This window comes from Salvia splendens, chromosome 18 (genome assembly GCF_004379255.2).
Source record: "Salvia splendens isolate huo1 chromosome 18, SspV2, whole genome shotgun sequence".
NCBI lineage: Eukaryota > Viridiplantae > Streptophyta > Magnoliopsida > Lamiales > Lamiaceae > Salvia > Salvia splendens.
Window position 1 is genome coordinate 3,593,883 of NC_056049.1, and position 15,483 is coordinate 3,609,365.

Below are 15,483 nucleotides of genomic sequence, written 5' to 3' on the forward strand. Positions count from 1 at the left end.
TCGATAGGAATCTTGAGAGAATCTCTCACTATGTTTCATTAATTAGATGTGTTGATGCCAGTACGAGGATGAGAATCCAAATTTTAGGATCTTCATTAATTGGACAAACAACCAACGTCTCAACTCTCACACCATCACCTCCGATTCTTTACCTACACTGTTGGCAAATGAAACAAACAAATATCCCAGATCGATACAAATAGACTACAATATCGTCACACGATGAAACCCTATAGATTTCTATCATTTACGCGACACAAAAAAACATCCCTTATTCTTAACTTAACCTCCCTTGCCAAAACATCCAAACGAAAAGTGGTGATCACAGATAGGCATGGATATTTTTAGTCGATAAAGCTCGATTGCAAGGTTAGACTAGTCGTTCCTCACGGACCATCGGGACAATCCCTCTCAATAGCTTCTCGGATAATGGTCTCGACGTACCTAAAACTCCTCATCTCATATGCTTCCTTCTCGAACATCTCCCTCCTCGTCGAGTCAAGCAAGAGTAATGCATCACATGACTATGGCAAACACAGACAAGAAAAAAAGATGATAAAAAATATACAATTGAAGATGTGGAAAGATGTGTGCTTGTGCATACCTCGACAACGCAATGATGGAAGATGTCTGTGAGCCAGGAGAAAGCAGTGTGCGCGTGGTGGCGATTGTAGAGAAGCCGGACTTGCTCTCCGATGATGTCTTCCGCGTGAGGGCAAAAGCCTTTGTAGTATTCGAAAGAAAGCTCGGAAACATAATTAGCTGCTTCGTCCACTGCGAAAGCGAAGAGTGAGGAGAAGTAGAGCAATGTGAGGATGAAGAGAGCTCTGCTAATGGAAGACATTATTGTGTCACATTCAAGGGTTTGTTTGTATTATTCTTTAAATAGAGAGAACCCTAAACATATATTTTGGCCTTTTTTTACAATATTTACTTCTCCATCTTATAACAATTTTCTATTTATTGCTTAGACTTTTATTCCCACCATATGGAATATTTTTCCTCTAACAACTAAAAATCTAGTCATTTGTACCATGAATGAATGATCTCCACATATGGAATCATGTTTCTTAATTGAGCTTCTTTAAAGTTACCATATGAACAAACATATGCAAATAGTGTTATGTTTTCTAGAATATTCTGTTTTTGCACATGATCATTTTTTCAATCTATAAGTACACAAACTTTAGATTTGTTTGAATTTTATAAAAGTTAGATTTTTCTCAGATTAATTTTGACGTGGCAATCAAATTTAAGGTGAAATTAAAATGATGTCATTTTGTTCATGTAAGAAATTTTAAATGAAATTAAAACAGTTTAGAATGCATCTTTATGATTGAAACGGAAGACTTTCTTAGTAAAATATAGTTGAATTTACAATCAACGTGGTAAATTTCCAGTTTATTGGTATTTTATGCAAATAATCGTGTAATTTATTGATAAACATAAAGATCATATGGCCTATATTATTAATAATTTCATAATTCTTGTTATATTCTTTAATACACATACGGCGCACGCAGAATCGTACCATGATTTCATAATTTCTTGGTAAATAATATTCTAACATTTAGTAAATACCTTTTTAGGGTGCGTTAAAATGACAACACTTCTTAAAGTAACATCATATCATCATTCCTAGTCAATCATTTGTATACGTGGACGAATAATCAGCTGCCATGTGACAATCATAAAAAATGCTCAAGGGTAAATTTCTCGGCCAACAATATCCAAAACGCTAGACAACAATTTTTTCTCACCCAGCAATATCCAATACGCTAGACAGCAATCTATAGATTGTTGTCTAGCATTTGTCTAGCATTTATACTATTGCAGTGTAGCGTTTATAATATTGCAGGATACGTGGTGTCACAGTGTCACTTTAAGAGGTATATATGTTTTCTGTATGATTAATGGCATAATGTATATGTAATTATATAAACGAGTTAGATTAGATATATAAAATCTCGCGTATGATTTTATTTTATTCTATTTTATTTTATTTTATTTTATTTTTTCCTACTTAGTGGCTCACACGTAACAACCAAATGTCAACTTGGAACTTTTATTAATTTATTTTGTTGAGAAGAAGCCATGTGATCCTTATGTTTAGCTGCTTATTTACTTTTAAAAATATAGACATTAGAATTTTTGTTTTTCTGTTTCGCATGGATTCCGAATAGGAATAACTAATTTTTTACTTCAATTAGTTTGCTTTGCTCCTATTAAACAAGTTACAAGTTTAGTCAATCATTCACCTTGTAAAGGCCCGGTTAAGGCTGAGCCCGGCCCATGCCAATGTCGATACAAAGGAGTTATGCAGCATATGTTAAAAGGCGATTGGCATGTTTTTTTTAAATAACAATATAGAAAGAAGATATTCAGCTGAGAAATTAGTCCAAGTAAATTTCGTTTAGCTATGAGTCAATTTTTGACTTCTAGAATGAGTGCAAAATGTTGATATGACATTCTTCTTCTTTTTCATGAAATAATTTTTCGAATTTGTACACATAATTCACAAAACCCATTGATTTTAGTATTAGAAAATATATACTCATGATATATATTATATACCACATCCGTCTTATCGCAAGTGATTGTTATTTATTTTTTTGTTGTTCCACTACATGTGATTAAGTTATACATTTAACGAAAAATACTTCATTGTACTTTTCTCTCTATTCATTCTTCATATTATTCTTTCACCACTTAATACACTCAATATCATTTTCTTAAATATTGTACAACATAAAATCATCAATTCTACGTAGCGCGATAAAGAGAGTAATTAGCTAGTAGTAGTATTTTTTTAAGTTGTGGAATGACCAAACTTCATGATTTTTGTGTCAATTTGTCCATTTTTTTATGTACCAATAAATCATTAAGTGGAAAATTTTAAAAAGTAGTTTTGGGCTACCTCTATTAACTATAATTGGGCCTTCATGAAATTATAATGATATGAAATGAGAGAAAATAGAAAAGCCCATGTAGAAAAATTTAAACAAAGCCCTTCACATCAATATTTCTGAATTACTCGCGCCACACTAAATCGGTTTCCTTCTCCCTCGCCGTGAACCAACGCTGTCCGACTCTCTAGCGCCGTTCACGCCTCAAAATTGGTAATAATTTTAACACATGTTACTCCTCTTGTATTGTAGGATTGATTTGAAAGATTAAAGTAGGAGAAAGTTGTTCTTCAATTGAGCTTGTGAGGGGGGCCGAGAATTTATAGCTTGAATTGGGGGTATTTCGAAGTAATTGGGTGATGCTCAAACTTATCTGGTATAATCTTTTCTTGAATTCTTAGTAATTTGGGACTTCTCCAAATATTATGAGTTCAAACTGAATTTTCAATTTTTCTAAGTTTTTCAAACTCCCTATTTCTCACTACTAGGCTGGATAATTTGTGAATTTCCTAATTTTCCAACGTTTTCGTTTATTTATGTATTTCATTTGGTTCATTTTGTGTTCCAAGCAATTTTGTATTGCCTGATGTTGATGAGGTTTTCTTTTTGGGATAGTATAGGTCATGCTATAATCTGCAGTTCACTCTTTCTATGTTTTTTACCCTATTCAAATCAAAAGGGAGAAATGTTCTAGTCAGGGGCCTGCATTTTTGTAAGAAATTCACATCACCTAATGCTGAAGATATTATTTTCAAGGCTATTTGTGTGAACATAAGCCAGAAGAAATGGAAATTCTTGGACCAAGTTTCTTCAAGTCTCACAACTACTTTGCTCCCGCGTATTTTTCAAGAGCTCCGCAGCTCTCCGTGTCTACTTTTAGAGTTCTACCAGCGAGTGGGGGGAGTAGGCACGGTTTCGTGCTCACTAGAATCATGTTGTATTCTGATTCATGTGATGGTAGAACGTAAGAACTTTGATGATGTGTTGTGCTTGATGAAAGAATTGATGATATCCAAGGGCTATTCACCTTTGGATGTTTTAGAAGCATTGATTCATAGCTCTGCTGGAGTATCTCCGAGTTCCTCTGTTTTTGATGCATTAATTAGGGCTTGCACGCAGATTGGGGCAACTGAGGATGCGTACGAGGTTATCGAGAAATCAAGGATAGGAGGCATTCGTGTGTCGATTCATGCTTGGAACAATTTTTTGGGCCACCTATTGAAGATAGGTGATGTTGCTGGCTTTTGGGAAATTTACAGAAAAATGGTTTCTTACGAGTATTATGAGAGTGTGAATACTTATAATCTGCTAATTTATGCGCTTTGTAAAGAAGGCCACCTATCCAAGGCTTTGTCGGTGTTTTATAGGATGATAAAGGCTGGATTTTTGCCTAATATTGTTGCATTCAATATGCTTATTGATGGAGCTTGTAGAGCCGATGACCTTGATGTAGCGCAGAAGGTTATTGGGAATATTGGAACAATGTCAAGGGGGTGCGTCTCGGCTAATGTAGTTACATACAACTCTCTCATCAATGGTTACTGCAAGCAAGGTAATCCTGAAATGGCTGAAGAAATTTTAGATAAAATGATCGAGATGGGTGTGAAGCCTAATATACAAACTTATGCCACAGTGATTGATGGGTATTCGAGAAAGGGGTGCTTGGAGGAGGGATATAGGCTGTGTGATAGAATGGTTGAAAATAGTATGAATCCGGACACTGTCATTTATACCTCATTTATCCACTGGCTATGGATGGAAGGAGATATCAGTGGAGTTTCATTGTTACTATCAAACATGATGGAGAATCGCGTAGACCCAGATGAAGTCACGCATTCTATGATGATAAATGGATTATGCAAGAATGGTCATGTCAATGAAGCTCTAAAAGTTCAGAACTGGATAATAGATATGAACCTTGTTGAAGATGCTTTCTCTCACAGTATTGTCATGAACTATCTTTGCAGAAGCAATGATATATCTGGAGCAGAGCAACTCCTCTGCAGAATGTTTGTTCGAGGCTTCCTTCCAGACACAGTCACATATGGTGCTATGATTGATGGATACTGCAAAGCAAGCAAAATGGAAAGCGCCATTCAGGCATACACAGACATGGTTAAGGTGTACAAGCCGAATTTGGTAATCCTCAATTCCATTTTGAATGGTTTTTGCAAAGAAGACTCTATGGACCTCTCCATGTCTTTGCTAGATGAGATGAAGACGCTGAATATGTTTGATACCATAAGCTTCAACACGTTGTTGAGTTCCCACTGTCGTACAGGGAGACTCAAGGAAGCGTTTGATTTGTTCACGAGTATGAGAAGAACGGGCTTCTTGGTGAACACGGTCACATATAATATCATGATTAACTGCCTATGCAGATTCAGATTGTTTGATCATGCCGGCCAGATTTTGAGTCTCATGCTCCATCAAGGCTTAACCCCTGATTCTATTACCTATACAACTCTGCTCACAAACCTCAGCAATAAAAGCAGTTTTGATGAAGTTGTCAAGATGCACGATTATTTGTTACTCCATGGGGTGCACGCGGATAGGGCGACATATGAAGCCATTGTTCGTCCACAGTTTGAGCGGATGAATGATAGCTCGTGAGATATTTTGATGTAAAGCATACACTAATATGGAAATTATTCCTGCTTAATTTTCTGTTGTCTGGTTTATTTACTTTCGACCATAGTTCATTTCTAAAAAGCAACTAAGCAATTGATTTTTTATTTAGATATGAAAACTATTGAGAAAATTATGATATTTGCTGGTGCCCACATATCATGTATATTTCGGTAAAATCCTTATCTTGAAATGAGTCTCTCTCAGCCTCTCATTTCAATGGACAACTCTCAACTGAAAAAATCCACCAACACTCAGAGAGATAAGGGTGTAACCAGAATCTCACACTCACTTACTTCCATAGCCGTAGAGCTTCAACATGAGCATGTCTTCCTCCAATCTGACTATGCCTTCCCTGTCGAAGCTCTCCTCTCGCTCCTTCATCGCCCCGTTCCAGCTCCCGAGCTCCAACTCCTCCACACCTCCATGCAGATCCTCCACCACCCAAATCCAGTGCAGTCTCCGCGATCTCCGTGACCGCATTGATTCCGTCAAAAACACGCAGAAGATCACCGAGGCCATGAAGCTCGTCGCGGCCGCCAAGGTCCGGAGAGCGCAGGAGGCTGTGGTGAATGCCCGCCCCTTCTCCGAGACCCTCGTTGAAGTCTTGTACAACATCAACGAGCAGCTCCTCACGGATGATATCGACATCCCCCTCACCAAGGTCCGGCCCGTCAAGAAGGTCGCCCTCGTGGTGGTCACGGGCGATCGCGGTCTCTGTGGCGGGTTCAACAATGCCATCATCAAGAAGGCCGATTTGCGGATCAAGGAGCTTAAGACGCTCGGCCTTGACTACACCGTGATCAGCGTTGGGAAGAAAGGGAACTCCTACTTCCTCCGCAGGCCTTACATCCCAGTGGATAAGTTCCTGGAAGGCAGCAATCTCCCAACCGCCAAGGAGGCGCAGGCGATCGCGGATGACGTGTTCTCACTGTTCGTGAGCGAGGAGGTGGACAAAGTTGAGCTTCTCTACACCAAGTTTGTCTCCTTGGTAAAGTCGGATCCTGTGATTCACACGTTGCTCCCTCTCTCCCCCAAGGGAGAGATCTGTGATATCAACGGAGTCTGCGTTGATGCTGCGGAGGATGAGTTCTTCAGGCTCACAACTAAGGAAGGGAAGCTGACAGTGGAGAGAGATATTGTGAGGACTAAAACCACTGATTTCTCCCCAATTCTGCAATTCGAGCAGGACCCTGTGCAGATTCTAGATGCGTTGCTTCCACTCTACTTGAACAGTCAGATCTTGAGATCGTTGCAGGAGTCGCTAGCGAGTGAGCTTGCTGCCAGGATGAGTGCCATGAGCAGTGCCTCTGATAATGCATCCGAGTTGAAGAAGAATCTGTCAAGAGTCTACAACAGGAAGCGTCAGGCCAAGATCACCGGAGAGATTTTGGAGATTGTTGCCGGAGCCAACGCCTTAACCTGAGCTCCACATCTTTCTCTTATCTCCGTTTTTATTGTATTGTAATACTATTTTTCAGCAATATACTCAAGCAGGAGAAACACCATTCTATTTTGTAACCATAAGCCATGTTACTCACGTTTCATGTACAATGCCATTTTTTCACTTCTCCCCTGTTTTATGATTGTATGCTTTTCAAACACATAACTCAAATCTAAAGCATTAAAGAAGCATTTCATTCAACTCTCATATCCAAATTATGGGAATAAATACAAATATCTAAATTCATGTATTGGCTCTTCATGTCATAAACTAGATTGTGCATATTCCCATGTATCCTACATCAGATCTTATATTGTAAGAACTAGTTCCACCATTGAAGGGATAGTAAACCAGCAAGAATTGAATTGCAAATGCAAGTTCAGTAAAGTTGTATTGACTGAATAAGAAATGAAGTGTCAAAAATCCAGTGTTAGACCAGGAAGTTCCTAATCTGTAAATTCATTCAAGGAGCAATTAAGAAACAAACTGTTTAATGCGTGTATGCTATATACTAGAAACTACCCATATCAAACCAGTAATAAGTGAATTGTAAACATATGTTCAGAGAAGTTAAATTGATTGAACCATCAAAGAAAAGTGTAAAAAATCCAGCTGTAGATTTGGAACTGTAAATAAATTCAAGGAGCAAAAAAAGAAACAAACCGTTCACTGCATATATCACAGCCATGGTGGAGTAATTGCAACTGAATACAGGCTGCATCACAATGAAGATTGAGTAATAGAAGATTGCGAAACAAGAACCAAATCCAACTAACAGAAATAAATTTATATTAACTCCATCGAATGAAGATTAAGTAATTGATTGCAAAACAAGAATCAAATCCATAAAGTAGAGATTAATATCGATACTAACTAAATAATTCATGCAAATTAATTTATCACCAGCAACTAGCAGATCTACCTTAGATTCCAGAGAGTTTTATCAATACTGGACCAATATTCCGATTAATTTCCCAAACCAGAGCAATGATTTCGCATAAGAATCACATGTGAGAGAAAAATAAAAAAAATTGTATCGTTTTATTCATCTGATACTCGTCTACACTTCTGTGTGGTCAATTACAAATAGATTATGAAAAACACCTAAAACCAAATCCTAAAAGGAGACAGCCCTAACAAAACAGCATTGTATTTGCAGTAGAAAAATAAATTACAGCAGGGAGAGACGATTACGGCTAGATCTCAGTAAAAACCGGCGCCACAGCCAAAAGCTTTTTCCGCATTAGGCATCTCGGGAAACCCTTGGTCCTCAAATTGAAACACGGAACTGCTTCCATGGCCAAACCAGTTGGCTGCTGCTGCGGAAGCGACGAATCGGAATCAGATCCGAGTTGGTACAGTGCGAGCAGAGCCTGAGCGCTGATTTGTTTGGATCTAGCGGTGATCTTCAAGTATCTGAGTTGAGCGAGTTCTCCGGGCTTGAGATACTTGTAATACGCCGGCGGCGCTGATGATGAGGATGGTGAGCCAAGAGCGCTGCTGCCAAATCTGGATTTCATGGTGATGTAAATTTGGAAACCCTAGAGTGAGATTTTAGATTGAGAGAAATTGATGGGAAATGAAATGGGAGGAAGGGAGGGTTTTATAGTAGTGAAGCGAGAAGCGGGAAAATAGTGGCGGTCAGTGAAGTGGCGCACAGAAATTTTCAAGTTTTAATTTTGGGGTGCCGCTTCGGCCTCATGGACTCGTCCGTCCCTCAAAAGTTAGCATATTTACGGAATGACCAGAAATTTTAGAAGATTACTTTAATTATATTAAGTGAATCAGATATTTATAAATTATTTTTCATTAATATAGGCTTAATAATATGTCATGCTCTGATATTTATTTTGTATTAAAAGTATTTTTTTTATTTCAAATTTTTCATCAATTGTTTCCAAGTATAGGATTAATAGCAGTTTTGATGAAGTCACTAAAATGCACGACTATTTGTTACTCCACGAGGTGCATGTGAATAGTATAATGTATGAAGCCATTGTTCGTCCAGTTGATGATGATAGTTCTCCACTGTTTGAGCAGGTGAATGATAGCTCATGAGATATTAAAATGTAAAACATAAAATAACACTCAATATTCTTTTTCATTCAAGCATATGTGTAGCGATTCCTGCTTTTTATACTGTTGCCTGATTTTTTTAATTTCGACCATAATTAATTATTGTGAACTACTCCCTTTGATCCCCAATAATTATCTCATAGTTGATTGTTATAGGCCTGGGCGAAGCCAGGAATTGATGTGAGAAGGGCAAAAATATATTATCAACAAATTTTGAAATATTGAGAAGGGGCATTTAAGAGAATATCATAAGTAAACTGATAAATTTAAAAAAATTAGCATTGATATATATTTTTTGAGGAGGTGCAATTGCCCCACTAATATGCTACATAGATCCGGCCCTGGTTATGGGTTTTAAAAAATTTTATCTTTGTTAATAAAAATGGAAAATAAAAGTAAATATGACAATTATTTAGAACCAAACCAAAATAGGATTAGCACAGTAGGATAATTAATACGACTAGAGGGAGTATATTTTTCTGGCCCATTTTGATTAGTGGGCAACTAGAGATTGTGCTTTGGTATATACCTGGGCAAGCAATTGGTATTTATTGAGAAAATATGAGATTTTGTTGGCACCCACATATCATTATTTTGTAAAATCCCTTATCTTCAAATAGGTATCCCTCAGCCTCTCATTTCAATGGACAACTCTCAACTGAAAAAATCCACCAACACAGAGAGAGATAAGGGTGCAACCAGAATCTCTCACTCACTTCCTTCCATAGCCGTAGAGCTTCAACATAAGCATGTCTTCCTCCAATCTGACTGTGCCTTCCCTATCGAAGCTCTCCTCTCGCTCCTTCATCGCCCCGTTCCAGCTACCGAGCTCCAACTCCTCCACACCTCCATGCAGATCCTCCACCACCCAAATCCAGTGCAGTCTCCGTGATCTCCGCGACCGCATTGATTCCGTCAAAAACACGCAGAAGATCACCGAGGCCATGAAGCTCGTCGCGGCCGCCAAGGTCCGGAGAGCGCAGGAGGCTGTGGTGAATGCCCGCCCCTTCTCAGAGACCCTTGTTGAAGTCTTGTACAACATCAACGAGCAGCTCCTCACGGATGACATCGACATCCCCCTCACCAAGGTCCGGCCCGTCAAGAAGGTCGCCCTCGTGGTGGTCACGGGCGATCGCGGTCTCTGTGGCGGGTTCAACAATGCCATCATCAAGAAGGCTGATTTGCGAATCAAGGAGCTCAAGGCGCTTGGCCTTGACTACACCGTGATCAGCGTGGGGAAGAAGGGGAACTCTTACTTCCTTCGCAGGCCTTACATCCCCGTCGATAAGTTCCTGGAAGGCAGCAATCTCCCAACGGCCAAGGAGGCGCAGGCAATCGCGGATGATGTGTTCTCGCTGTTCGTGAGCGAGGAGGTGGACAAGGTTGAGCTTCTCTACACCAAGTTTGTCTCCTTAGTGAAGTCGGATCCTGTGATTCACACGTTGCTCCCGCTCTCGCCCAAGGGAGAGATCTGCGATATCAACGGAGTCTGCGTTGATGCTGCGGAGGATGAGTTCTTCAGGCTCACAACTAAGGAAGGGAAGCTGACTGTGGAGAGAGATATTGTGAGGACTAAAACCACAGATTTCTCCCCAATTCTGCAATTCGAGCAGGATCCTGTGCAGATTCTGGATGCGTTGCTGCCACTCTACTTGAACAGTCAGATCTTGAGATCGTTGCAAGAGTCGCTAGCGAGTGAGCTTGCTGCCAGGATGAGTGCCATGAGCAGTGCCTCTGATAATGCATCCGAGCTGAAGAAGAATCTGTCAAGAGTTTACAACAGGAAGCGTCAGGCCAAGATCACCGGAGAGATTTTGGAGATTGTTGCCGGAGCCAACGCCTTAACCTGAGCTCCACATCTTTCTCCAATCTCCATTTTCGATTGCGCTATAATACTATTATTCAGCAATACAACCTCCCTGTAATTCTCTGCCGCCTTCTTAAACAAGAGAAACACCATTCTGTTTTGTAGCCATAAGCCATCTTACTCACATTTCATGTACAATGTCATTTTTTCACTTCTTCCCTCTGTTTGAATGTATGCTTTCCTTGTGCGACCTCATCATGTGTCTATTTCTGAACAATCCATATTCAAATGCAATAACAGAAATTTACAAACAGGTGGATTGTGGATCTAAAGCATTGAAGCATTTCATTCAACACTGATGTCCTAAACTAGATTGTACATATTCCCATGTATCCTATATTAGATGTTACTACTCCATATTGTAAAAATTAGATCAAACATTGAACGAATAGCAAAACTACTCGCATCAAACCAACAAGAATTGATTGGCAAGTATATGTAATAGATTGTACATATTCTCGTGTATGCTATATACTAGATCTTTATATTGTAAGAACTAAAACTAACCTTATCCTACCAGCAAGAATTGAATTGCAAACGTACATCAAAGAAAAAGTGTCAAATGATCTAATGGTAGATTTGGAACTGTAAATAAATTAAGGAGCAATAAACAAAACAGGCTGTTTAATGCATATCACTTCATGTGTGCTATATACTAGATCTCTATATTGTAAGAACTAGAAACTACCAAATCAAACCAGCAAGATTGAATTGCAAATGTATGTTCAGTAAAGCTGCATTGATTGAACCTTCAAAGAAAAGTGTCAAAAATCCAATGGTAGATTTGGAACTGTAAATAAATTCAAGGAGCAATAAAAGAAACAGACTGTTCAATGCATACTACATCACTTCATGTATGCTAGTATCTACAAGATCTCTGTATTGCAAGAGTTAGAAATTATCCATATCAAGTTATCAACCAGCAATAAAAGAAACAAACTGTTTAATGCATAACTTCATCTATGCTAGATTGCAAGATTTAGAAACTACCCATATCAACCAGCAATTATTGAATTGCAAACGTATGTTCAGTCAGGCTGTATTGATTGAACCATAAAAGAAAAGTGTCAAAAATCCAATGGTAGATTTGGAAGAACTGGAAACTACACGCATCATAAATCAAAGCGATGGTGGTGTAATTGCAAGTGGGAAATGGTAATAAATTGCAAAACAAGAATCAAATCCAGAGTAAGAAATTTATATAGATTTACGCTAATTAATTCATACAAATTAATTAATCACCAGCAACTAACTCATCCACCTTAGATTCCAGATGGATCAATATTCTATCTAATTTCCAAAACAAGAGCAATGATTTTGCATAAGCATCACAAGTGATCAAAACAAAATTTTATCGTTTTATTCATCTCATATTCTTCTACACATCTGTGTGGTCAATTACAAATAGAAAATGAAAAACATCTAAACAGCCCTAACAAAAAAACATAAATTTAGGCTTATTTTATATGCAATAAGCAATAAAATTACAGCAGGGAGATACGAATTACGGCTAGGTCTCGGTAAAAACCGGCGCCACAGCCAAAATCTTTTTGCGCATCAGGCACCTTGGGAAACCCTTGGCCCTCAAATTGAAACACGGAACTGCTTCCATGGCCACACCAATAGAATTCGGCTGCGGAAGCGACGAATCGGAATTAGATCCGAGTTGGTACAGAGCGAGCAGAGCCTGAGCGCTGATTTGTTTGGATCTAGCGTTGATCTTCGAGTATCTGAGCTGAGCAAGTTCTCCAGGCTTGAGATACTTGTAATACGCCGGCGCCACCGATGATGATGAGGATGGTGATCCGAGAGCGCTGCTGCCAAATCTGGATTTCATGGTGATGGAGAGTAAATCTAGAAACTCTAGAGTGAGATTTTAGAAGGAGAGAAATTGATGGGAAATGAAAGGGGATGGATGGAGGGTTTTATAGTAGTGAAGCTAGAAGCGGGAAAGTGGTGGCGGTCAGTGAAGTGGCGCACAGAAATTTTCAAGTTTTAATTTTGGGTGCCGCCTCGTCATTCACAACCTTTTGGACCATGGTATTTTTGTAATTTTGCATCTATTTTTGTTCATTTTACTCTTTTATCCTTCAAAAATTGTCACAAAGGATGATGCTCGATAATTTTAGCCAATATTAGTAGTAATATGTAATAATGACAGATTTACATTCAACAAAATTAGAAAGTGTAGTATATGTATAAGAAGATATAATTGAATGTATTAATGATGATTTAGAGCATCCACTATAGGAGAGGCGCGCCTGCCGCCCTCGAACCGCCGCCGCCGCATCTGTGGGAACTGGGAAGCGTCTGCCCCATGCGGACGCATTTTTTGGGGCGGAAGGCACATCGGCGAGAAGACGCCGAGGACGCGCCTGTCGTGCCTCGCTGCGCCTATAGGCGCACCGGCCTATAGTGCGCCGGTCATCGACGCGCCGGCGGTAGCCGGACAATTTTATTTATTTATTTTTTTGAAATTTTTTTTATAAATACCACTTCCACACACAACTTCACACGCTCTCCAAACTCCATCCATTTATTCACTCTCAACATTTTCACTCTCTAAAAATGCACGGTGGAAACAACGAATCACCCGGCACCGATGAATCGGGATATGACGACTATCGTCCTTCTCAGCCGTGGGGATCGAGTCAAACGCCCCCTCTGTGGGGTTCGAATAGACGGTGGTGAAATTTTTATTTTTATTTTTTAAAAATGTTCGTTGTATAATTTTTCCGTTTCCGTAATACAACGAATATTTGGTCCCAATACTTTTTGAAATTTCAGTATTACCTCGTTTTTTAATTATTTACATTCCGATAATTTTAATTATAATTGAACTAAAATAAATAAAAAATAAAATAAAATGAAAAGTGGTCCCAATACTTTTTTTAGAAGTGACTGTGGACAAAAAAACGGCGGGGCTATTAGAAGTGTCCGTCTTATAGTGGATGCACTTACTTTCGACAAGAATAGAAAGTTGACTTTTTTCTACGACCGATCTAAAAGAAAAGTATGTCAAAGTCGCAATTATAAATTATACTCCATTTTTGAATTCCCTTTAACTATCTAAAAGAAAATAGAAAAGTATTTCATTTTTGTCCCTCGTTTTGAAAAAATAATAATAAAGTAGTTAAAGTGGAGAGAAAGAAAAGTAAGAGAGAGAATAATATATGAAAAATAATAATAAAGTAATTAAAGTGGAGAGAAAAAAAAGTAAGAGAGAGAATCTATATTATTCTCTCTCTTACTTTTCTTTCTCTCTACTTTAACTACTTTATTACTCCCTCCGTCCCGGACTACTTGCACTTATTTCCTTTCTGAGCGTCCCAAGTTATTTGCACTCTTTCCATTTTTAGTAAAAATTATCACCTACAGCCGCAATTGTTGACTTTGCTATACACTCATTCCTTAATCTCTGTGCCGAAAAGGAAATGTGCGAGTAGTCCGGGACGGAGGGAGTATCATTTTTTCAAAACGAGGGACAAAAATGGAATAGCCCTATTTTTCCTAGACGGATGAAGTAGTTCACTGTTATATAATACTCCTATGATTAATCATATATAGATGTATTATTGTTCACTAATACTTCCTCCGGTCCAATAAATATGAAATATTTGGTTTCCGTCATGAGATTTTATTCAGTGTTGTTTTGTGTTAATGAAAAGCATAAAGTAAGAGAGAAGAAGGAGTAGAAATAGTGTTGCTTCTATTTTAGAAACGTTTCATTTTTAATGAGATAGTCCGAAAAGAAAAATGTTTCATTTCTAATGGGACATAAGGAGTATATAATACTCCTATGATTAATCATGTGTTATGTTCTAAATTTTTAGTTTATTGCAAAATTATTTTTCATAACACCATTTACTATAAAAATATTGGTGACCATTAAATTGATTTGTCTAATTGTGTAGCCTTTAGTATAAATTTATTCACCAACTATATAAAATAACAACGTTACTAGTATTAAAAAGTTAATAGTGTTTGATTACCCACATTTTTAACATATTCCCATTACTATATGTAATTATATGTCAGTTTGGGGGTAAAAGTAGGGAGTGATGCCGGTGCAAATGTACATACAAAGAGTGGCTCATACTTCATTAGAAGCGGAACTGGACATGAATGAACCGAAACACACTTGAACGAGAGGGATTCTGGAGATATGCTGGTATGGGACTGCATATTCGAAAAGAGTTTATTAGATTTAATGAATGTTACTTATACCAACTGTAATAATGGAGTACTCATTTCAGTTGGAAGAAGCTCGGCCAGAAAGGAGTTCGGTAAGCTCGGCTTACCGAGCTGGAACTAGCTTGGAACTAGCAGAAGAAGAAGGAAGCTCGGCTTTGAGCTCGGCTTTGAGTTCGGCTTTGAGCCAAGAAGACAGTTGGTCTTGAGCCGAGAAGCAAAGGAGTTCGGTTTGTGTACCGAGAAAGGAGTTCGGTTTGTGAGCCGAAGAGAGTGCTCGGTTGTGAGCCGAAAAGAAAGTTCGGTCTTGAGTCAAGAATAGAGTTCGTCTTGAGCCGAAAAAGAAGAAGCAACAGTTCGGTCTTGAACCG

The 15,483-nt window shown here is 38.5% G+C and overlaps 4 protein-coding genes across 5 annotated transcripts; 3 read left to right on the plus strand and 1 right to left on the minus strand.

Annotated features, from left to right (window-relative positions):
* Positions 1 to 386: 386 nt before the first annotated feature.
* LOC121777912 (peroxidase 42-like) lies at positions 387 to 844 on the minus strand. Its single transcript, XM_042175244.1, has 2 exons — positions 605 to 844; positions 387 to 524 (listed from the first exon to the last, which is right to left on the minus strand). The coding sequence occupies exons 1-2, from the start codon at positions 842 to 844 to the stop codon at positions 387 to 389; spliced, it is 378 nt and encodes a 125-aa protein (XP_042031178.1).
* A 2,177-nt stretch (positions 845 to 3,021) lies between these two features.
* Positions 3,022 to 5,587, plus strand: LOC121777419 (pentatricopeptide repeat-containing protein At1g11710, mitochondrial-like). 2 transcript variants are annotated; one of them, XM_042174671.1, is made up of 2 exons: positions 3,022 to 3,119; positions 3,527 to 5,587. In XM_042174671.1, exon 2 carries the CDS (start codon positions 3,558 to 3,560, stop codon positions 5,517 to 5,519), a length of 1,962 nt encoding a protein of 653 aa, XP_042030605.1. In that variant the 5' UTR covers positions 3,022 to 3,119; positions 3,527 to 3,557; the 3' UTR covers positions 5,520 to 5,587. The 2 variants fall into 2 exon arrangements, with proteins under 2 accessions (XP_042030605.1, XP_042030606.1); XM_042174672.1 differs by having other exon boundaries at positions 3,044 to 3,119; positions 3,522 to 5,587.
* A 170-nt stretch (positions 5,588 to 5,757) lies between these two features.
* LOC121777420 (ATP synthase gamma chain, chloroplastic-like) lies at positions 5,758 to 7,101 on the plus strand. Its single transcript, XM_042174673.1, has one exon. It carries the CDS (start codon positions 5,854 to 5,856, stop codon positions 6,958 to 6,960), a length of 1,107 nt encoding a protein of 368 aa, XP_042030607.1. The 5' UTR covers positions 5,758 to 5,853; the 3' UTR covers positions 6,961 to 7,101.
* A 2,588-nt stretch (positions 7,102 to 9,689) lies between these two features.
* LOC121777468 (ATP synthase gamma chain, chloroplastic) lies at positions 9,690 to 11,116 on the plus strand. The gene has a single exon (XM_042174736.1). The coding sequence runs from the start codon at positions 9,804 to 9,806 to the stop codon at positions 10,902 to 10,904; it is 1,101 nt and encodes a 366-aa protein (XP_042030670.1). The 5' UTR covers positions 9,690 to 9,803; the 3' UTR covers positions 10,905 to 11,116.
* Positions 11,117 to 15,483: the final 4,367 nt, after the last annotated feature.

Coding starts and splice junctions, on each gene's coding strand:
- LOC121777912 (XM_042175244.1), bottom strand. CDS start 844: ATGTCTTCCATTAGCAGAGCTCTCTTCATCCTCACATTGCTCTACTTC. Junction 525..604: donor TCCATCATTGCGTTGTCGAG/GTATGCACAAGC, acceptor TGTTTGCCATAG/TCATGTGATGCATTACTCTT.
- LOC121777420 (XM_042174673.1), top strand. CDS start 5,854: ATGAGCATGTCTTCCTCCAATCTGACTATGCCTTCCCTGTCGAAGCTC.
- LOC121777419 (XM_042174671.1), top strand. CDS start 3,558: ATGTTTTTTACCCTATTCAAATCAAAAGGGAGAAATGTTCTAGTCAGG.
- LOC121777468 (XM_042174736.1), top strand. CDS start 9,804: ATGTCTTCCTCCAATCTGACTGTGCCTTCCCTATCGAAGCTCTCCTCT.